Genomic DNA, 23,997 nt, shown 5'->3' on the forward strand with positions numbered 1-23,997 from the left:
CTGCAACTCAGGTCTCTGCCTCCTGAGTTCTAGTGATTCTCCTGCCTCAGCCTCCCAAGTAGGGAGTATAGGGACCCGCCACCATGCTCGGCTAATTTTTGTATTTTTAGTAGAAGTGGGGTTTTACCATGTTGGCCAGGCTGGTCTCAAACTCCTGACCTCAAGTGATCTGCCCACCTCAGCCTCCCAAAGTGCTGGGATTACAGGTGTGAGCCACTGTGCCCAACCACAAAGCATTTAATCTTAAACGTATGTTTTAGCTCCATGATTATGCATGCTCAGACTGGCTTAACACAGAATTATAAAATATTATTTTTTGGATGTATATAGTTGGAACCTTTAGGGAAAATGTAAAAAAAAATCAGCAAAATTTTGACAGATTCTAGCAATACGTGTGCACATTTTTTAAAAACAGTTTCTATATCTTCAATTAAGCCATATAACGAGTTTCATAGTTGTGTCTTGGATAGTCAAGTTAAAGGGAAACTCTCCAAAAGATATGTTTTTAAAAGTTTATTACCTGTAAGACGTGATAATTCCTCTAGATTTGGGGCTGCAGATGAACCCAGGGCAATGGAGTGAATTGTTGAACCACTGCTGAGCACAGTGGGTAAGCAATTGCCAAGAAGCTTATCATCTCCACTGGTCAGTAATATCATCACAGAGCCATAAGCTTTTCCATTCAGTTTTTCAACCACCTGAACATGGAGAATTAGTCACTTGGAAGGAAGTGTAGTTCAAATTGTTTTATTGAGCAAAAGAATTCACTCTCATCCAAATTCCCACTGTAGCTCCTACACCCCACGCCCATCTCCACTCAAGTTTTACCTCGCCCCATCACAGCACTTGTCACCCTACATTCCACTGCCAGTTTGCTTGTGAGCAGGGATTTTCCTGCTTGAATCATCAAGGTGTCCCCATAGTTTAGAACTGTATCCATCATAGAGGATGTGGAATACATTATTGTGTGAGAGGCTTGCCTCTGAGATCCAGCAAGTGACCAATAAGAGGGCCTAGAGTAGTGGTTCTCAGTCTTGGCCACACGTTAGAATCAAATGGGGAGACTTAAACAATTTTAATGGTCAGGTCACATCCCAGATCAATTAAATCAGAATCTCTGGGGGTTAGACTCACCCATTAGTATTTTTTTTTTTAATCCCCAGGTGATTTCAATAGATAGCCAAGGTTTAGACTATGGACAGCAACAACCATAGCTGATGTGTCTTGTTTGCTATCAGATAAGCATCCCAGATGCTGAATGCAAACTTGTGTTGATTTAAATAAACTCTGTCATTCCTGAAACACAATTCTGGCCTTAATTGGTTCTGATATGCGTGAAGTCTAGAATGACTATAGACAGAAGCTAGACATGCTGATTTTGACAAGAAAATTGAAAGGTAAAAATGGCCCAGAATGGCTAGGAACAGTTTAGAAAATGCCCAGATGTTGTTTAGGTCCTCTAGTCTTGTCCATTGTATTCATTTATTTTCTCATTCTGTCAACAAGCATTTATTAAGCAACTATCGTATGCTATGTACTTTGCTAGGCACAAGGAGTACAATGGTGAATAAGGCATGGTTCCTAACTTTAAAGATAATCCATCATTACTTTCATAGTTGAGGCTGTTACGATCACCCTGTAACAAATTGCCCCTCATCAGAGAAAACCTCGTATACCAAAAGAAGGAAAGGAAAACAAAGGTGATCCAAGGCTTAGGATGCTCTACTGTACCTCAAATCCTTTCTTAAGCCCTGAACAAATGCTGACGTCTGTTTTAGCTGATACAGTGGTGGGCAGATATGAAACCAGCAACTTTCGATCATCATTGCTGTTAATTTGGTGTAGCTGGGCTCTGATCTCTCCTTTGCTGTCGAAACTGGCAATGCCCACGAAGGTATGAATTTCAACAATCTGCATCAAATAAAATTCTGTGGCTTGTTGTAGTTGAAGGAGTCTGTCAGCCTATGTCCCAAAACGGAAAAAAGAAAATGGCAACATTTGGTTAGTAGACAAAAGTATAATGAAGTAACTCAATTAGTAAACATCTCTGCTAATTCTTTAGAGATGTTAGATCATAATTTTTTGAGCTTTAAAGAGTAACATATTATTAGAATATTGTTTGATTAATTGCAGGCTCAAAAATGCATGCTTTCAGGGAAGAGGGAGTGGCTTGGGGCTCTGCCCCCAACAAGATGTTCATAATTTACCACTCTCTGTTTCTTATCATCCCCACTATTTCACTCCAACTTAGAATTCAAAGATCCATGAACCCAGCTGAGACGAGATTTGTAACTGCTGTTTTAAAAATGCAGTCCAGGTAAAAGGAAACATTGCAAAGAGAACTTTGCTAGAGAGGAGTGGCAGTCAGAGGACCCAAGATCTGCCCCGGCACTACCCTCTGCTATTGTGGTCACCTTAGGCTGGGTACTTCATCTGTAGAGTGAGGATGATAGCTTTCTTGTTTATGAAATTAGAATTGCTGTGAGGATCAAGTGAGATACATATATGGCAGTACAGTTATACCATGAAGGGCTAATCAGGTGCAAAGTAATATTAGTGACCAGTTTTGGGCAGGTGATGCTATTGATTAATTCACTAGGGTAACTTGTTTTGAAAGCTCTGGGAAAAGAGAGGAGCAGCAAGCTGAGCTTCAATGACCACCCACTCAGGGATGACCCTGATCTCTACCTCCAACTCAGGCATCTTCCTGGGTGGATCTAGACCTGCATTTCACACTTCTTAGGACACAGGTTTCTGGCTTAACTAGTTGGGAGTGATGATTTGACGACCATGAAGATGGCAACTCTGCACTTTGAATTCAAATACTGTTTCTCTTACAATATTGGGAAGTAAGTTTAAAGGGGGTAAAACAAGGACTTAGAACTCTGCCTTCAACTTTTGCTAATTACATGATCATAGTAAAATTACTTTTTTTTTTAGCTTCAATTTTCTCATCTGCAAAATGGATACTGAGTAAGCACTCACAATAGAATAGCTATTGCCATCTTCCTGGTCATCAGATCATCACTCCCAATCTTGATCTCCACTCCCAGCTAGCTAAGCCAGCAACCCAGGACTCTCTTACCATTTCTGTTACCAGCCTCCACATTCTTGAACAGGTCCCATCGACTCAATATCTTAAATTTCTCTCAAATCCATACCTATGTCTCTATCCCATTCACCACCTCTCAGATCTACCCAGTGTTAGTTACAGTCATACAAATGAATGCCCTTCCCTTGAACAAATCCTTCTTTTTTTTGCGTCTTGGCCACTGCACACACTTTTCCCTTCCCACAAATGTCCTCCTTTCTTCTCTTTCCTTACATCACCCAACCTAGCAAGCACCTAGTTGAATCCTTCAAGATTCAACTCCAAATTGATTCTCTCAGTGAAATCTTCCTTAACCACTTTCTTCTACAGCACCAGGTGCTGCCTCTTCAGTGCTCACGTAGTAACTCACATCTCTGTGGAGCCTGGTCACATTGTATTGTATCTATTCACATGTGTGTGTCCTGTGTCCCTCATTAGCTGTAAGCATTTCAAAGCAGAGACGCTGTTCTTGTCATCTCCATATCCCTCAGGCCAGTGCAGTATAGGCATCTGATAATGAATGGCAATGATGCTTCAATGACATTGTTGGCAGGAAAAGGGTGGAAAGTTTGGTTTGCCATGAGTTTGTTACTTTGGGCTTATTTCTCTTCTACATATTTCAGATGGTACTCTCAAGTACCATCATCTTTCCTCTTCATTCTATCATTCTTGCTCAATACAGGCAGATAGCCAATATAAATTACTCCGAGACCATGTTTAAGAAAAGCATGCCACTGGGCATGTTGGCTCATGCCTGTAATCCCAGCACTTTGGGAGGCCAAGGTGGGCGGATCACCTGAGGTCGGGAGTTCGAGACCAGGCTGACCAACCATGGAGAAACCCCATCTCTACTAAAAATACAAAATTAGCCGGGCGTGGTGGCACATGCCTGTAATCCCAGCTACTAGGGAAGCTGAGGCAGGAGAATCACTTGAACCTGGGAGGTGGAGGTTGTGGTGAGCTGAGATCGCGCCATTGTACTCCAGCCTGGGCAATGAGAGCAAAGCTTCATCTCAAAAAAAACCAAAACAACAACAACAACAAAAAATGCCCTAGTCAACTGCAGGTAGGCAACATAAAAAATTATTCAAATGCTGGCTATATTAGTGGAGTTTTTAGTTTTTCAGATATCAGCCAAAAAGGCAAGTATTCCAGGACTATTGATCCACAGAGCACAAGGGGATAAATTCTCTCCTTGGACAAGTACTATTAAAATAAACAGCTACCACTTATTATTTATCTTGAACTAAAAATTTCATATTATCTCATTTACTCCCCTCTCAATAACCCTATGAAGTAGACAGTGGTATGCTGGTAAATGTTTAATAACAGTCTTCTGATGAAGAATAAAAGAAAGGAAGGGAAAAAGAGAGGTAGGGAGGGAGGAAGGCAGGCAGGCAGGCAGGCAGGCAGGCAGGCCTGATTCGTAGCAACTGCCAGTTTCTGCGGGGTAAATACTCTTCCATGTGTGAAACCATGGTTGATTTCCTGCTGTCAATGTAACGTCACTGAGTGCACAGTTGGGATGAAATTGTAGTAGCACATCCATACAGATGCAATAGACCAGAAATAACCTCAAGAATTTAGCTCAGGGATCAGCAGAAGTTTTCTGTGAAGGGCCAGATCGTAAATATTTTAGGCTTTGCTGGCCATAAGTTCTCTGTTGCAACTCCCTAACTCTGCTACTGTAGCAATAAAGTATCCATAGATAATATGTTGACAAACCAGCATTGCTATATTCCAATAAACTTATTATTTGTGGGCACTGAAATTTGAATTTCATATAATTTTCACTCGTCATGAAAAAGCCTCTTGTTTTTTTTTAACCATTTAAAATGTGAACCCGTCCTTATTTTGTGAGCCATGCAAAACATGTAGTGGGACATAGTTTGCTGACCCTGGGCATAGATAATATTAAAAAATAGTAGGAAAAATTAAGAAATGTTGAGTTTTGAGTATTTCATATATTTGTTTTCATATATTTTATTGTAAGCTTCTATCATTTAATTGTTATTAATAGCTATGTTTAATTACTGGTTTGCAGATTTCCTAAAACTTTAAAAGTTGACTCTCATAAAAGTAGGCACTATTATCCCTATCTTACAGGGGAGAAAGCTGCTTCAGAGAGGCCATCATGCTCTTTATAACAAAGACATATTACACAGTAGTGAAGAAGCCAGGATTAAAACGCAGCTGCCTGATTGTGGAGACTAAGACTTTAATCAGTTAAAGCAGCTGGAGGCTGCTAGATTGCTAGATGACTGGTCTTCTGTACACAATGACATGGAAAATAGCCATATAATGGACATTCACTTTCACTGCAAATTCACAGTTTACTTCCTCAACCAGGGGTATTTACCAGTGAGTAGAATGTAGCCAGCAGGAACTTTTCATTATACATAAGAATTTTGGATCATTATAGGTAAGAATTTTGGAAAAGGATCTTGGTTGGAAAGAGTTTCAATTAGTAGCAAAAATAAGGGTTAGAAATTATCTGTGGATTTCATTTATCTGCATTATCTCAACTTTTGGCCACATTCTGAATTTGTTCCTCCCAACCCCCCAAAAATAGGATGTCCTTGACTATTCCAAAACTTTTGCCTCCTCCAACTCTCACCCTTACCTCCTGAAAACAAAAATAATTAAAAACTGATAGAAAAGGCATGGTGTCTCGCACCTGTAGTCCCAGCTACTTGGAAGACTGAGGTAGGAAGATCACTTGAGCCCTAGAGGTCGAGGCTGCAGTGAGCTGAAATTGTGCCGCTGCACTCCAGCCTGGGTGACAGCGGGGAGGGAGAGCATCAGGATAAATAGTTAATGCAGGCGGGGCTTACTACCTAGGTGATGGGTTGATAGGTGCAGCAACCACTATGGCACACGTTCACCTGTGTAACAAACTGGCACGTCCTGCACATGTATCCCAGAACTGAAAATAAATTGAAATAATAAAGAACTGATAGAAAAAATGATAAATGTTTACATTCGTTTTCATTCAAAATGTTACCTCTGCCATCTTGCTGGACACATCCAGCACTAAACAGACCACTTTGTCAACAGCCTGTACAAGCGAGAATGTGGGAGGAGGTGGAAGCTCAGTCCCATTCATGGGAAAGCTGTGGTGAAAGTCAGCAGAGTCTGTGATTACATCCCATGCACTTCTGAGGCTGCACATATGGTTCTGTAGGTTTGGTGCTTCTTGGTTGTGGGTACTTGCATTACAAAATTCAACCACCTGGAAATAAAAACAGTCTTTAATAAAGAAAGGCACTTCTCCCAAAGCAAGCATAGTTCTCATTCTCAAGGAACTATGGGTAAAAGAAAAGGTGAACTGAAAGAAAAGAAATCAAAAGTGGTACAGTGATATACCTCTTTCCTTCAAGAATGACATCAGATTTACAAATAAATCTTGGCATTCTTGCTGGAAGCACTAGAATCTTTGTGGTTCTGAGAGCAATCGCTATTAAATTTTATTGGTATTTGATAACAAGCCATGTATGTGTATATATATGCATAATCTTAGTATTAAAAAACAAAACAAAACAATCTCCCTCCTCCCTTAGCACAATATTGTATTAAGAAAATAGCCAGGAGAAGTTATCATGACCAACCTACTCCTTGGAATAATATTTAATGACCACTGCACCTTTATTTGTTGAACAGTCAACATATATTTTTCTATCTCAAATATTGATCTCTGTAAAAATAGATAAGGGGATAAACAACTTAAATTTACTTCCTGATCCCCCCACCCCCACTCAATTTAGAAATATAGATATAATTTACAGAACTATAGATATAATTCACTGAATGATACTGAACCTATGTCAATACCCCACTTAAAAATATGGTTTGCATTGCTAAGTAATGCATCACCATCTATTCCCAGTGGCTCTATTCCTACAAAGAGTCGATACTTCCTGTTAACAGAGCCATGGAAACTTAGAGTTAGAAGCAACTGAACAGCCTCTCTTTTCTCAGCTCTAACTTCATAGAAGAGAAAGCTGAAGCTTTGAAAGGTTGATAACTGCTTAAGGACATGAGCTTCTTAGGAAGGTGCAGGGACTGGAACAGAATCTGGTTTTGCTTTGCGTTGTTTAACTCTTTTTCTTCCATTTCATGACTGTGGTTATGGGATTGTAAAACTTTTCTGACAAGATATTTATGAGTAGGTCTGTCAAAACATTGTGAAGATAGTACCTAGTCATAAATAATGTGGATCGAATGCATTAGGTTAGTATCAGATATTAAAGCTATAAATAAGAAACATAATGGATGGGACAAGAAATATGAAAAATTGCCTTAAAGTTACAAAATAACTTCTAGTCTTGACTAAAACCAGAATGAAATAAAATAGCATGTCAATCCAAGGGCCATTGGTCAGCCATGGAAACAAAGAGAAAACTCCACAGAGGCATGTGTGGGCTGTACCCCCAGATCTGTGAAGAGATGACTCACAGATGTGACTTACAGGTTTTTGTGAACTCAGAGAGATATATCAGGTCATGAAGGCTGATGCTACTAACCTCTGAATCACCTAACTCCCTCCTTTCTGATTCTATGTTCTCAGACTATGCATCTGGTGAGAATTGGCTGTTCCAGGCTGCTTCATCCAGAGAGAAAATAAGTTGGCCAGAGGATGCAAGTATGAGATGCCCATGACAGAGTACTCTTTTTAATTACTAATTTTAAAAATAATATTCTGGATTTATATGCTAGTCTCTTGTCAGTTAGTTAGCATGGAATATTGACAAGGTTGGGTTTCTGCAAAGCAGAGTTGGTTGACTTCCCCTGGTGATACCTTACTTTTAAGTTCTAGACTATTTAAAACAAAGGAAAGAGATTTAGGAAATGCATTTCAAATACAGAGTGATCTGCTACCTCAAACGAGAGAATTATAACCGTTTGTTATATCACTCTCATTAACCCAATGTAATTTCTTATGAAAGAATACAAGAACACCACCACAAGAACAATTTATTTTGTGGTCCCCAGAGTCCCCTTGTTAAACCTCCCAGGAAAGCAAATAGTCACTTTCCTAAAGGTATCATTTTGGTAATTATCTTGGGGGCTTCAATTTTTAAATCTGTAGAATAAAAACTAGATGAAATCTAGGGTCCCCCAAGTTCTAAAGTATAGTGCATCTTAATTGTCTGGTAATTTAAATACTTGAAACGTGGGAAGAGAAGGAATCCTGCAAGAGTGTGTCATTCCAAGGGCATACTTACAGAAGATAAACTTTGCATGAACATTATTGACGCAGTTGCATTTTGGGTGCTATTGTAGATAAAGGTGCATCCTTCTTTAAAAAGCTTACTAATAATACAGTTTTCTTGGGGGCAAGGACCTTTTTCACACACAAAAATGCCTGTGATGTCAGATGAACACCTAAAAATGGAAAGAGAAACTGGGAATTAGGTCTATTTTAGAAACACTTATGTTTCTTCTTGACCAGCTCATATAATTGTTTCAAGGATTGTAGCCTGCTAGATATATACAAAACTTTAAAAACTGCTCTACTGGCGGGGCGCTGTGGCTCATGCCTGTAATCCCATTACTTTGGGAGGCTGAGGCTGGTGGATCACCTGAGGTCAGGAGTTTAAGACCAACCTGGCCAACATGGTGAAACCCTGTCTCTACTAAAAATACAAAAATTAGCCAGGCATGGTGTCGGGCACCTGTAATCCCAGCTACTCAGGAGGCTGAGGCAGGAGAATTGCTTGAACCCAGGTGGTGGAGGTTTCAGTGAGCCGAAATCGTGCCATTGTACTCCAGCCTGGGCGACAGCAGCGAAACTCCGTCTCAAAAAACAAACAAACAAACAAACAACAACAAAAACAAACAAAAAACTGCTTTATTAAGAAAGTTCACTAATTTAGAAATGCACTCTATTTTATTTTAAAGCATTTTATCTTGATGGAGGGGTTCTGTATTAACGAGGGCTTTAACAACTAAATAGGGTCAAAGCAAAAGATACTAGGAAATCCAGATGGACTTTGGGAAGCCCAAGGAAGGACATGAGTGGCAAGATCCTGGGTCAGTGCTCCTTTGAGTTCATTTCCACTTGGTATCAGGGGAAAAAAAGATAATGAACATATAATGATGATATTTAACAGGATTCTTTCCTAAATAAGCTATCTCAAATGTTGTTGATGGGAATGTAAAACAGTGGCACTTTTAGGAGAAGAGTCAATCAATAGCTACCAAAATCACCCTTTGACTCAGTAATTGTTGGAAGAATTTGATATGTGAATCTGTCTGCACGTATGAGAAATGACACATGTGTAATGCTATGAACTGCAGTGTTACTGATAATACAAAAGATGGGAAACAACCCGTGTGTCCACCAAGAGGAGACTGGTTGAATAAATTATGGTGTAGTCACATAATGGAACACTATGCAATTATAAAACACAGAGCGAGGAAAAACATATATTTCTATTCATTTGAATTTGCCTGAAGAAATATTGAAAAAATAAACAAGAAACTAATCAAAGTGGTTACTTAGAGGGCATGAGGGGAAACAGTGAAGATACTGCTGCGAGCAAGACAGCTACAAGCATGACTTTTTATATTATTTTGGTATTTGAACCACATAAATACCAATTTAAAGAAAAATGTCATATAACTTAAGAACTGAAAAGTGAAAGGATCTCTTTCTTATCAGCTAAGTTTTAGCTGCAATTAAATTAATTGCTTAAATTAGGCAATTATTTGATTGCTTAAGTTATAAGCAATTTTAGAGTCAAATAAATAATGAATTATAACATGAAAAAAAGTACTAACCTTGTCACTTTAATTTGATTTCGCCCATTTATGTAGAAAGGTTTGTCATTGTTATACTCATCGAACACACCCCAACGGAGGTGGGCCCATTCGTGGACAAACACTCGGCCTGTGGAAGAAAGAGCTTTTGCTTTTGAGCTTCTAAAATCTCAGCAATGTGCCTTGCTAACTAGTGAAGATGTAACATTTCTTGACCACACATACTCTTTGGAATCACCAAAGAGTTTAAGTTACTTCCCTCTCTCCCCTTTTCCTCTCCCCTATCCTATTCCCATCTCCTCCTACTCCACCACCTACCATCATAAAAAAGGCAGCATGAAAATATGTTTGGTCTTGTAAATGCAGTAATTTACTTGTTGCACATCTATTTGAAGCTAGTGAGTAGTCCCACATCCTCTCATCTCCCCAGTGAAGCTGCCCAACAGGTTTCTATTCAGCTTCGTAGAGGCCTCTAAGTTCAGGGTTTGGAGAAAGGAAAAGAAGCATATCCAGATAGGCAAATAAAGCTTTCCTAATCTTCTGTCTGAGCTATGCAAGCAGACCTGCTTTTTTTCTTGCAGGTAATTCTTCTATCTAGAGCAATAGTTGAAACCTAGGAGCTAGGGAAGGAGGAAGGAGCAAAAAAGGAGACTACAGAATGTTCTCCCCAGCCTGGATGGTCCCTTCTCTTTTATTTTATCCCTTATTCTCCATGTTTATGTGTATTTTACAGCTCCTAGGTCAGGGAAACCCCCATCCTCAGCATGAGATCCTTTAGAACTTTCTCTCTCTCTAAATCTTATTCCCTTCAAAGTTCAGATCACAACTTTCCCATATAAGCTTTCCAGATGAACTCCTCTCCCAAAGCACACATTTCTTTTTTCTGAATTATTTTAAGTTCTGGGAACTCAGGAAGTGTATGCTGAGTTGACTCAGGCTGCGGCGTATTGTGTAATTTTTGGACCTCGAGACAAAGGAAGGGAGGGTAACAGTCCAAGCTGTGAGTGTTGAGGGAAAGATTGTGCCTACTCATGAAAGTTAGAAGTGCTGATGAAATCATGCTTGAGCAGAGATTATCAGCATCTCATGGTTACCGGAAAGAAAAAAACTACCTTTTATTAAAGATTTATAAAGTGTTTTGTAAAGTGTATTTTGTGGAGTGTTTCACTCCACTTCCTGCTAACTATACAGAGGATAACAAAATCCTCGTTAACAAAACCCTAGTTTCGATTTAATTAGGGATAAAAAAGAAAATTAAGACATCACTTGAAAGGCACTACTGTTACATTAAATCAAAAACAAAAAATAAAGATTGGGATAGATAGTCCTTGACTGGCAAACTGTGCTCACTATTTTCTCCCTGAGATCTCACTCACTAAATACCAGTCTCTAGGCCTATGACCCCGACTTCTCTCCCAAACTCCAGCCATCAATATCTAACCACAGGCTGAACCACTTTCCCTGGCATAGTCTACTGCTCTTCACCATGAACTTGCCTAGATCCAGACTTGTGGGATTCCTTCTTGAAGCTGGTTTTTTCCATGTCTGACAAAAACCTGGTGTGTGCCTTGTTCCTTAATGCTGTCTCCACATGCCTCTTGCCTTTCCTTCTGCAGCAGTTCAGACCTCTTTCTGCTTTTTATCTCTGGAGTATTTCTCATCACTTAGAGTTGCTAGAATTAAGTACGATAACATTTGAAAGGCAAACCACAGAGTGGCTAGCGCATAGGAAATCCTCAGTGTCCTTATTACTATCCTTCCCATCTCACTGTCTCCACTCATTTTTAAGTCTTGTGGCCTCATACCTCGACTTCTCCCAGTTATTCTCCTGGTATCCAGTTTCTCCCTCATTGATCAGAGGAAGCCAGATTAATCTTAAAACACTGCTTTGATGGAGTCACTCCTGTGCTTAGAAACCTTGAATGGTGACTTGAAAATGTGGCCATTTTAGTGCATCACCTGGCCCTCATGTATGTTTCAACGTTTTCTCCCACTGCCCGCAGTCTCCCTGCACCATCATTGGGGTCACTGTCTCTCCTATATACCTTTAATTTTTCTGCTGCCACAGTTTTCTTCATAGTCTTCCCACTATTTTCTCCCTTCTTTCCATTTATCAAAATGATGTTCAATCTTGAAGACCTTTTCCTTTGTGAGGCCATTTCTGACCACCCTTGGCTCTAAATGACCTTTCCTTGACTGAACTCTTATAGCACTCCTCTCTGGGCCACTAATCTGGTGCTAAACTCTTTCTAGTTCACTTTAGCCCCTCATCTTTGCATAGGCATATGGCCTATCTCCCCATTTGAGTGGTAAGTCCTTGACAAGTTTCAGATTTTGTGAGTGAGTCCCTTTCAGCACCAAGCACAGAATATTATAAGTAGTACTGTTCAATGGCTATTGTTTTATTGGTCCCACTTACCTCGTGATCCGTAGCCAGCTGTTAAGTTATCATTCAGTAGGAAATTAGGTGTGAAATGAATGTATTTTCCCTCTTTTCCACACCCTCTGTATTGTAGGGTATATGGATCATCTCCATGTGCCCCATACCCGTCAGTCACTATGACATTTGCCTAAATTAAAAGAAATGCCTTGTAATACTTTCTCAGCTCTGTTGTTGGTGACATAAATGTATACATTCATTAAAGCACTTTGAACTGTACACTTAAGATGTGTGCATTTTGCTGTATGTAATTATAACCCAATTTAAAAACAGAATTGAAGAAAAACACCTTGTGGATGGAGTTTAAAATGCACGCACAGCTACATATCAGTAAAATCACTTGGGATTTCCAAAAAGGTCTATGTTATGAAAGCTTAGCAAATTTTTATGGAACCTAATTACTTCCATTTGATCTTTCTACATTCCAGATTAAAATAATCTCAAAAGTCAATCCTGTAAAAGTCTGGTATAACAAAACACTATAAAATGCAATTAAAATATTTGAAGAAATTCTAAAAGCATTTATACATCATTCAGAACCATTCAGAAGGCTGTAAAATGTTACAGCCTTTTGTGAACAACTTTCTGTGGGTTATTTTATTGGTGTAAGACAATAGAACATTATTTCTTTGAAAATTTGTCCTTTCTTTCCTGTAACCAATTAGATCAGCAAAACGATCATTCCAATGAAGTTATATTTCATCTTATGGCCTGACCATTTCCATTACTGTTGCTAAAACATATTTTGAGTCCAAAGCTGAAATATCTACTCATATAACTATCAAGACAAGAAAATGTTATATATAACATTGTTTCTTTTATTTTTAGGAAGAAAGATAACATATTGTTCTGGATATGCCCTTAAAAGTTAAATATGCTGTTAAGTTTTTTAAAAAGCTGATTTTGGAAAAATAGATCTAATATGATCCAATATACACAATTATCACTCTATGTACAATATGTATATGTGTTGTGTGTGTGTGTGTATGTGTGTATGTATGTGTATCCATCTGTGTCTGTGTGTGTGCCACTGAGGAGAAGAGGACAATAATATTTTTCATTTTTATTTTCCATGTTTCTACATTATTTAATATTTTTCAATGAGTATAAATTACTTTTATAATAATTAACATTTATTTTTAGAAAGATAAGAATTCAAGCCAAGATCATTACAAGGAAGTACCTACAAAAAAGGCTGAAGAGGTCACACTCTTGGATAGTCCTCACTTGGGTAAAACCTCATTCCTGTCTGAAAATTTGTCCTGAGGCCAAAAGGAAAGAGTGCCCTTCATGGAATGGAATACTCAGAGGCTGTTTGGGGTTACCTTATACCTTATAGACCACAGTAATTCAGCTCTTATCTACTTTTCCCAACCCTTTTCCCCTTCCCTGATTCCTACCTACATCACATTGTAGACTTGACAGGACAGGAACTACCTTGCTGGTCCTTGGGTTCTCTGCAGTGCCTAGCATGGTCCCGTACATAATGATCATTCACTAAGTGTTTGCTTAATTGACATTCTGAGGTTAAAGAATTGGTATCCAACAGATATACGAACAGCATTCAGGGACTATTGTTTCCTTTGGTCTTTCTGTTCACTCATATTTTCGCTTTTGCTTTACTTATTTCTCTCCCCTCCATTAGGATCAAGAGTGTTACCTATGGCAATCTGGTTTTGGTGTTTGTTGTCTCCAATACTTCTTAGTTCTATTGAAGGCCAAACAGATGCATCAAATCTCTATTGACAGCTAGAGACAACAAAGCTTAGTGCAAAAAGCATGGGTTTTGGAGTCAAATAGACATTCAAATTATGGCTCTATAATTTACTAGCTGTTAGATTTGGGACAAAGTCCATACCTTATTTAAGCCCCAGTGTTTTACTTTGTGATCACAGAAACTAATTTTAAGTTATGTGAGAATTAAATAATATATGTAAAATGCCTGGCACTTAGTTGGAGCTTAAACACTAACTCTTCCCAGTTTACCCCAGTTCCCCCACCTATCTTATCTTCATGTGCAAACATTCTCAAATGCTTTCATCTGGTCATAGGTCAAATGCTTTTCACAGGCTCTTTAACTTCTTCAGGACATTGGGGTACCTATGTGGATTGCTATACCATTCAATTTCTGACAGAGTAGCTTCGAAGGAGAGCTAAGAATGAAACAGACTTAGGAAATTTCATACTAAGGGTCAGAAATAAGGAAAGGGGAAAGCTGTACCACATGTTTGAGTCATTCTGTTAGAGATGTAGTTACAGTCTCAAACCCACTCCATTGCTGAAACCCTGAGATAAGTTGCCAATGCCTCTACTTCTGGCCCTTCTGGTAGCTGCAGTGGACTCTTGTTCACAGTTGACTTCAAACAGTGATTTACCATTTATATTATTTATCATTTATTTATAGTGTGCGCACTAGTATGTACCCGACATCATCAGGGGTGCTTAATCATGATCTGCAACTTGTGAGAGCCTTTCAAGGTGAAGTTCTTCTATAGGTGGAAAAAAAAAGGTAGCCATTCCCCTACTCACCCACATCCCCACATCCTTCCTCCCTTCCTTCTAATCTCCTTATTCCCCTAAAACAATATCCTGGACTTGAGCTAATGTGAAATTCTGATAATCTACACCATGGCATAAGACGGTAGTCATATTTTTATATGCATGGTGGTTTATATTTCTGTCTGGACATGCATGTTCATTGCTCCTGACAGGATGGTAAATGGGTATAGTCATAATTGGAACTGTTCCCTTTGCAGCCCATCCTCAGTAGGATAAAACTAGTTCTTGATCCTCAACCAAACTTTTCAGAAAGGACTCCATAAGTTACAAAATAAAGAGATCTTCTGAGAAACTACTTAGGCTGTGGCATTTGACTCATTTTTTACTGCACAATTTGCATTCGTTTATTCTCATATATTTTGTTGATAACATTCTGCCCGTTAATATTATTTGCATTGTTAATACCGATGATTTGTTTTTACTTAACTTCTCACTTTTATAGTTTAAGCACAGTATATTTTGGTGTTTTTTTCCCCTTGAGATCATTGAATGAAATCCTGGATTCTTACCTTTTCATATGATTCTTGTCTTATTTTGCTGTAATTATTAGCTTTCCATGTGGCAGGTATTAAAATCTTTATATTTCTGAAAAATACTCTTCTCTTGGTAGCATTAAATAGGTAAAATGAAGCTTCAGTTATCATTTCCTATAGCCAGACAAAAGAAAAACTTACTTTACCACTTGTAAATCCTGTATGTTTTGGTTTTTTGGTATGCTTAAACAGTAATAAAAAATATTGAAATATTTTGAAGAGACCCATTTCTTTTAGAGAAAGCACTAGACTTTGGGAAAACATAGGAGCAAATTTTTAAAAAATCTTTAAATGATTATATGGAAGATTTTAGGACACTAATTACATGTCTGTGCTTGCCTTCATAGTTTTCCCAATTTTGAGAAAGGCTTTTAAGCTTTTACGGAAGAAATCCTTTTCATGTCACACCTGTGGGCACATTGAAGACCACACCTTATGATGCTACTGATTTCACTAAAGCAATACCAAAAGGAGGCTCTTAGGTCATAGAGCTATGATCCTCCCTTGCCATATTAAAGTAAAAATAGTCAGTTATGTTACAGCACATTCAAGTGAAAAGAAATAATTTTGCTTTTTGGCCCACCATACAGACTCTCACCCTTTCTGCCTGAGAATTCTCACCCTCAGGATGGAATCTAGCAATATGATTTTAACAAGCATGCTCATTATCATGCTTATTCATCAGTGAAATATTCAATCTTTGTTGCCACAATGGGTTGTTATTTTTCAAAGTTGCTACCCCAAAAACAGTCATGTAGGAAAACAAAAGAGCTGAAATTAGTAGCAACCAACAATAACAAAAGAGAGGGCTAGATCAATACTCTGTGAGCTGAGACTACACAGAATTAGATGAACAAACTGGCTTAGTTAGCCATAATCATAACGTTGTGGCGCTATCTTTTAAAAATGCTGTTCTCTCTGTTACTCAAATACAAACCAGGCAGGGTAGTTAGCTTTTTAAATAAGGCTACAGGTCTGATCAAATGGGATACTAGTATCAATTTCATAATTTCCACTCACCTTAATGTTTGAGATGAGGTTCTGATTCTCGAGTACCTGAGGATTAATTGCAATGAGCAATCCATTATACCCATTGTCTTGAAGCTGTACTCCAGCTCCCAGGAATGGGAGTTCTGAACTTAAGACAACCAGGAGAGTCACAAACTTCAGGTCGCAAATAGGACCTGAAATGCTCCTTTGGGTCATGCTGTAGAGAAGCCTCCAGTTCACTCACACTGAGCCTGCTGCATACATTGTGTCAGGTTTTCAATATGGATGCAGATGGTTTCTTCCTGAACTTGCAAGGTTTTAGAACACAAGATGAAGGAGGTGTCTTCTTTGAAAAGTCTGGGGTGGATCCATCTGGGACCTGCCTCTACAAGTCCTTTTCCTCTAGGCAATGCTACGCTTGCCTGTTCTGTGGCTGAGCTGCCTCCTGAATCATGGTTGGGCAAGAAACATTCTGCCCCTCATTCATTTTATAACTTCTCAGAAAGAAGAGGGAAATAAGACCAAAGGAGCTTAAAAGCAGGAAATCTGGGCTGGAAATCAGTATATCTGGACTGTTCAATCAACTTGCAGTAGAAACACAGAAGTCTAAAGTGATTTTCCTCTCCTCATTTTTCATACCCTCCTCCATCAGTTGGCACAAGTACTTTCTACTGCCCTCAAGTCATTTTTCATTTGTTGCAAGATTTCCTTGCCTGTTTATTTTGAAGATTTAGAAATCCATTCTGCAGCCCAGTCCCTACAGCCCTTGGGTCAGATAGTCTGGGCAAGCTCTCAGCTGATGGCTGGGGGTCAGATATCAGATATCCCCCAGGGAGGGCCAACTGCCAGGAACTTGGGTGCCTGTGCAGGCCTTTCCCTCTGGCCTTGCTACCTTTTCTCTCTGCATCAGGAAGAAGAATAGATTTCTCCTTCAGCTCTCTAAGGGCGAGGTCCTGCTTTAGTCAACCCTCCATTTCTCCAGGACCAAAAACAGGATCTAATATATAGTAACCATCGCAAATATTTTATGACTGATTCATAATACCTGATAGTTACCTCATGCTTTAAAGTTTACAAATGAACTCACTTAAATATCAGTACTCTGATGCAGGTATAATTTGTACTTTTCAAATGAAAACAATGAGTCTGGGAAATTCTGATTATGAAAATTAGCCAATGAGAGAAGAAACTAACATTTTTTGAGTGATGGATTTTATTATGCCTATTTTGTGGGTGACAGAACTAATGTTCAAAAAAATCTAAGTAACTTGTTCAAGGTTGGGAGTATTATCATCGTACTAGAATGAACCAACTGACTCCAAATTCCACTGTTTTTCAATATATCATGTTCTCTCTTAGTTACTAAATTATCTTAGTAACCTCATTTCTCCCTCTTCTTTGTGTTTAAGAACGCCGCACAGTGACAGCTATTGTAAAACTAAAGAAAAAGTTTTATTCACAGCGTCAGAGGTCCACAGCAAGCAAAACCTGTGACTCTTCCCTGCTGTGGCCCCTTCTCAGAACATTTCTGGGGAGGGGAGTGTAGCAGTTAGGAAACGGTCTGTCCCTGCTCTCAACAGGGATTTCACCAACATCGTCTCTTTTCTGCTCTACTGTCCATCTTCATGGGCAGTGTGATGTCACTCTTCTTCCCACCAAGGTTGGAGTCTTCTGAACCTGGGCTTTGATATTGCACTGCGATGTTGACAGATGTTGAGGGAATTTTTTTCCCCTTGCTGTCTTGCTTGAATCCTATTCTCATGCTTCTTCTCACCTGCTTTTCCTTCAAATTCCAGCTGTGTCCTGGAAGCCTGGCCTGAGCTCCGTAACTAAGTCAAATTCCCTTCTTTCACCTTTGCAGTATGATCATGGTAACAATGTCACATTTTTATTGTATAATTGATTGTCAGCTTCCTGCTGTATGAGGGAAGGGATGGAGTCTGTTTTTATTCAGTACTTCCCCAGCATCTAGCTCAGTAAACTCTCTGTTGAATGGCTGAATGAATGGAGTCAGGAGAAGTAAATAAAACAAGATAGTGAAGGAGTCCTGGGTTATAGTGTAAAAATTCTTTCCCCCACTCTTGTTTTCTAGAAGGCATCTCTTCTGTTCTAGAGCAGTTTCCCTCTTGCTCCCTCTTGACAGGCAGTGCTTGAGTATGGCGCTCTCCCTGGAGAATGAGATGGCGCTGGTCATTACGTGACTGCCCAAGTGTCTTACCCTAAAGTTCAAAGGTCAGCTTAGCTGCCTTTTCTCCCGAACTGAATTCCCAGCCCTAGTTTTTTTCTGTTTGTTTACTGTGTATTCAGAGTAGAAGGCCAGAGGTGTGGCAGCTCCAAAGGCTCTGTCTGTAAATGTGACTCATTGAGCAGAACAATGCACTTCATTTCAAATATCCCTGGCAGTTTATTTTCTTATGCCAACCTCTTGTGATTTTAAGAATAAAAATATTCCCATCGATAAACCAATATGCTCAAAAACTAAACTCGTAAGCACACTGCAAGAGTGGCTTTTTGCTAACAGCCAGGGAAGTTTTTCTTGACACTTGTATAGGTTGTTTGCTGTGGGAGGGAGTGATTGAGGACTGACATTCAGCACTCTCTCCACTTGTTTTTATCATTACGATGATTCCCTTGGGATGTGAGGGTGGAAAATATTGGCTAGAGAGTGCATGCAACTTTATAAAGAACAGCTACAAATGAACAATTTTGTCCAGCTTCACTTGGGTTGAAACCTGAACAAGCTCACTCAGGCTTTGCTTAGCCTGGGTTGAGAGTCTAGGCATGATATCTACTCTTGTCTATCTGCTTTTTTTAACTTATAATTCAGAGCCCTTTTCGCAGCCAGGCCTGGGACCGGGCCAGCTGAGGGTCTCTTTTTACTGCCTTCTTCTTTCATCAGGCTGACCTTACAGCAGACGAAACTGAAAAGGTGGAGAAAATGAAATTGAGTAAAGGAATTAGAAATTATACTGAGCACAGCATCTTTTTGTGAAGTGTGACTTTATCAATAAAGTGAACTTTTTATCCTTTCATTAAACAAAAATTAACTGGTCATAGCCATAGATTTTAGATTTTATAGTATCTGAGAAAGAAAATATACCTAAAGGAAAAGAAAGGAGGAATACAGTTTTTAAGTGTTTTATTTCAATGTTATATAAACTCTAGGAATCTGCTTTGCTGTTATTCTGCTTTCAAGAAAATAAGGGTTATTCAATTTCAGTAACTGAAGAATCTAAAGCACATCTTTGTTCTTTGTCTGACTCTGCAGTTCAACCTGGCCCCAGAAGGGCCTGTCTATTTTTTTTCATGGAGTCAGCTGGTACAGACCCACAGTCTAAGTGAATAAAACATCCAATTGGTGTCAGAGAAGTCAGAAGATTTGACATCTTGGGGAAATCACAGAAAATTTTGGATTATTTCCTCTCAGGCTTTGGTTTCAACAATCCCATCTAGAAGAGGAAAGTGTAGTACACTGTACGGTTGGGCTACACAGCTCATGGGCCATGTTAGTTTATGTAACCCCTGTGAAATAAATCAGAAAAGAAGTGAGACAAATTGTCAAGATTAAGAATTTAAACAAAACACAGAGTTTGCCAAGGGCCCAGATGGTACATTCCCTACCTCCTTTATCCAATTTCCTTCAAATTTAGACTCATTTTCAAAGCAAAGGAACAAAGTGGATGGTCCAGATAGGGTCTGGGAAGCCATTTGTATTGTCAAATCACCACCGTGTCAAAGCATGGCGATCAAGAGCAAAGGTGAAACACAATGAAACACAAACTCAGAATTGAGCATGTCAGGATAAACCAGTTGGTTTCAGAGATAGCTGCTTGAGAACCTGATGGTGAAAAGATTCCAAAATTGAACAAAACAGAGACTGTCTCACATTGCAGAAGGAGGCACTAAGTTTGGATATTGTAAAGACACTCTCGGCAATAAAGGCTTATGGGCACCAGTCATTATTAGAAACAATCTCTCATGTTTGTATGGTGCTTTGCACTTTTCAAAGCCCTTCTTAATCATACTGTATCTCAAGAGTCACAGGAACTCATAAATTCTGCTTCTGTGGAAATTAAAGAATAGTAAGAGTAGCTATCTTTTTAAAGGACCATTTAGGTGAGATCTGTCTTGGACACAAGGTTAAGATTTAGCTCACAGGTTCTCTAAAATTTATTCCATGCATATCAGTAGACTGTACTGTGGAATGTAAAGAATGGGAGATACTGGTTTTATTCACTTGCTGTAGGATCCAAGTCACATCACCTAAACTCTTGAGGCTTGGTTTTGTCACCTTCAAAATAAGGGGGTTGATCTACTTAATGGTATTATTTTTCCTCACTTTCCTCATTCAATTCACTTTGGCAATAACTCAACAGATTATCTTGTGTGCCCACAAACACACCGAAACCCTCCAAAATTTGCCAAAATGAATGAAAAACAAGAAATACTTTTAATGATAACCCAATTAAAAAATGGGAGAAAGTGTATGGAACATTTATCATTTGCAAAACAGCCTCAAACTTGCCTTTTGTAAAAGACTGTTGTATCTACTATATACCAGAGAGTATATAGCATCATGTGGATATAAGATATTATCGTTATTACTACTGTTACTTTTGAGAGGAAAGAAAAAAGAGAAAGCAGAAGTGTAGGAAATTTATTAAAGACATGAAAAATAACCAGGGAGACTCAGAACAGTACACAGAAGTAGAAGAACAAGATTTCGACTCTGTTCTTCCCTAGTTTTTCCTTGATTGCGTCCTGCTCTGACAGTGGCCTCCGTATGTTTCTGAGACCCCAGGGATTTGCCAGATTCTCCTCTTGCTCGCAACCCCACTGGGAAGGGGTAGGGGGTATTTTTTGTTCTCCTTCCTCTACTTGTGCTGCTTCTAATACTCCATTTCACATTACCTGCCCTGTGAAGAACAGGAAGCAACTATAACCAGTTTTTCAACTGGGAACTGGGAGATTAGGGCTCCCCCTTCTGTTCTTGGGGTGCAGGTATCTGGGGCTATGAATCTCTAAATAAATTCTCAGCAACAGAACGGGCCTGCACAGACCTCCCTTCCAAAATGTACCAAAAGCTGTCCAGAACAGTGCTTTTCAAGTTTTATTATACCCAAGAATCACCTATTCAAATGCAGATTCTGATTCAGTGGGTCAAGATGAGACCAATATTCTACATGTCTATTAAGCTTCCATTATGCTCCCTTACGTTTCCAATACAAATGTAAATTAATTTGTGACTGATGCAGCCTTTGTTTTATTTTATAGTTACCACTAAAATATAAATTGTGAATTAACGGGGAATTATTAATTTCAGCCAACCAATGACATCTTTAATAAGTGAGGATTGCCCATAAAGAACGAATAAATCATTATGATAAACATTAATAACTTACGTTAAACTCAACCTAATATATGAAATATATATTGGAAATTTATTTATGTGGCTGGGGCCACTGGTCCTTGGGCCATACTTGAAGTAACCTCTGGGTCAGGAAAGCTCCTGGGAAATGTCTAGGGATTTACTTCATGTTTATAGCCTTTACACCAGAAAGAGGTAGTCTTTATAGTCTTTAAACACATTTTTACCTTCTGTGGAAAAGGCCTGTGTATTCTTCAGAACTCAGGAGAAAAACATTGCATTAGTTATGGTGACACCATTGTTTAAATATTCTTTGTAAAGAAACAACTGCAAAGAACTGTGTGGTTTTTTTGTTTGTTTTAAAACAAACAAACAAACAAAAACCACTGATCTGTAGGTTTTGGAATCCTAAAATTCACAATCACTTCTCTATTATTAAAGCCCTGCCCTGCCCCTCCCCGCCCCCAGTTGAATCCAGCTATTTTCTTATTGATCACATGTGAGGCATGATAAGATTGTTTTAATGGGCACTTTTTTTAAAATTTCTTATGCTTCCTCAGTGATCTCCAACACATAGCCTCAAACAAGTGATTTTCAATGATTGCCTTACTCAGCAGGGGACTGCTCCCTTAACTTTTCTTACTCTCTCTTTTTGCACACTCATTCATTCATTCATTCAAAAGTAAAATTCTGTCAATTATATCTCAATAAAGCTGTTAAAAACAAAACTGTGTTCCTACTAGATGCCAGGCACTTTTCTACGTGCTGGGTATGAATGAGCAAAACCAACCAAGTCCCTGTCCTGTTGGAATTTACATTCCAGAGAAGGGAGAGACACAACAAAGAAGTATAATGTAATATCTAGTTGCCACATAAGAAATCAGATAAGGTGGGGAGGCAATGAGAGGGTGGAAGTTGGGGTTTTCTATTTTGTGTTAAGTGGTATGAGGAAGGCCTCACAGATAAGATTACCAGGAGTGAGGGGAGGAATCACGAAACTACCCTAGAGTAAAACAGAGCAGGTAGAAGTGCAAGAGGCTGAGACTGGCTGGTGCTGCAGTGGAGTGGGCACAGGACAGCAGAGTGAGAGAGGAGGTGAAATCTCTGGCTCTGGAGAGGCTAAAGCATCCAGGTGGCCTCTGGTGCACAGATCATGCAAAGCTTGCAACTTTATGTAAAGGATGAGAGTTTACTCTGTAAAATGGGGACTCAGTGGTAAATTTGGCAGAGTGATATAGTATGACCTTCAGACGTTCTTTTTGTAAGGACTACTCTGGCTGCTGAGTTGGAAGTCGATGGGAGGAGGCCGCAGGTGGAGTGGGGGCCAGTTGGAGGGTGTAACTGTAATGCCAGTGAGGAATGGAGACAAAGCTCAGACAACAGGTTGAATCGTCTTCTTCCTCCAACTTTCCTGGGATTTCCTTTCCTCTCCCTATTAAATATTGTTGCTGTGTGGGTGAAATAAGAGCCCTTCAGCTTATAGGCTTATTAAGAGGAAGGATCATACTTCTTTGGCTGCCCAAATGGCCTTAACGTAATGCTGACTGACAAGAGATGAGATAAAATGAGAAACAACAAAAAAAATAACCTGAGACCTATAGTCATTGGTAGTCAAATGACAAAAATGTAGTTCAAGTTTAAGCTTATAAGGCTGTGGTTCTTAATGCCTCATCCATAAATGCTCATAAATGGCAGCTGATTCTACAGTAATTATTAATTAGTATAATTATCAGTACTGTCAGCTGGAGTTCTCTTGCTCCTCAGAGAAGTAGGTATAATTGGCTTTTACATTTGTCAATTTCATGGCCCATGGAAGATCAAGCCCCTCCTAAATTTCTGCAACTATGCTGGATGCTTGATTTCTCAAAACTCCTGCTTCCCAGATCCACACCTACTGCTTCTGTGTTTCACTACATTGTCTTAAGTGTAGTATTTGAAATTTCTCAAAGAACCATGTATATACTGTGTTTGCAGCAATTTAGACTTTACTAAAGAGTTCTTAGGGAAACTGGAGAAGTATTTATATCACAGAAGAAAATAAAACTTAAGCAGTCAGTGAAAATTGCAACATTCTTGTAAGGGAAATAGCTGCACTTTAGTCAAGAGCAGGCAGAGGTGGCCTTCTGGTGCAGCATGACTCAGTGGGTTTGGAGAGCAGGTGCACAACCCTGCACATTATGTAACCACGTGACACGAAGTGCATTAGGTGATCACCCATGTGAGCTCGTGCTTGGCTTGGAACCATTATTGTCTG

The 23,997-nt window shown here is 39.2% G+C and overlaps 1 protein-coding gene across 1 annotated transcript in view; it reads right to left on the reverse strand.

The window, feature by feature from the left end:
- The window catches only part of CLCA2 (chloride channel accessory 2), a 34,302-nt gene extending 15,759 nt beyond the window's left edge, over window positions 1-18,543 (reverse strand). The window contains exons 1-8 of the mRNA XM_024238450.3: window positions 16,406-18,543; window positions 15,362-15,499; window positions 12,273-12,423; window positions 9,875-9,983; window positions 8,317-8,476; window positions 6,096-6,323; window positions 1,732-1,962; window positions 521-698 (exon numbers count right to left, since the gene is read on the reverse strand). Of these exons, the coding sequence (XP_024094218.2) occupies window positions 521-698; window positions 1,732-1,962; window positions 6,096-6,323; window positions 8,317-8,476; window positions 9,875-9,983; window positions 12,273-12,423; window positions 15,362-15,499; window positions 16,406-16,591 (1,381 nt within the window). The 5' untranslated portion in view covers window positions 16,592-18,543. The remainder of the gene's footprint in view (window positions 1-520; window positions 699-1,731; window positions 1,963-6,095; window positions 6,324-8,316; window positions 8,477-9,874; window positions 9,984-12,272; window positions 12,424-15,361; window positions 15,500-16,405) is intronic.
- Window positions 18,544-23,997: the final 5,454 nt, after the last annotated feature.

Source organism: Pongo abelii, chromosome 1, assembly GCF_028885655.2.
Source record: "Pongo abelii isolate AG06213 chromosome 1, NHGRI_mPonAbe1-v2.0_pri, whole genome shotgun sequence".
NCBI classification, from domain to species: domain Eukaryota; kingdom Metazoa; phylum Chordata; class Mammalia; order Primates; family Hominidae; genus Pongo; species Pongo abelii.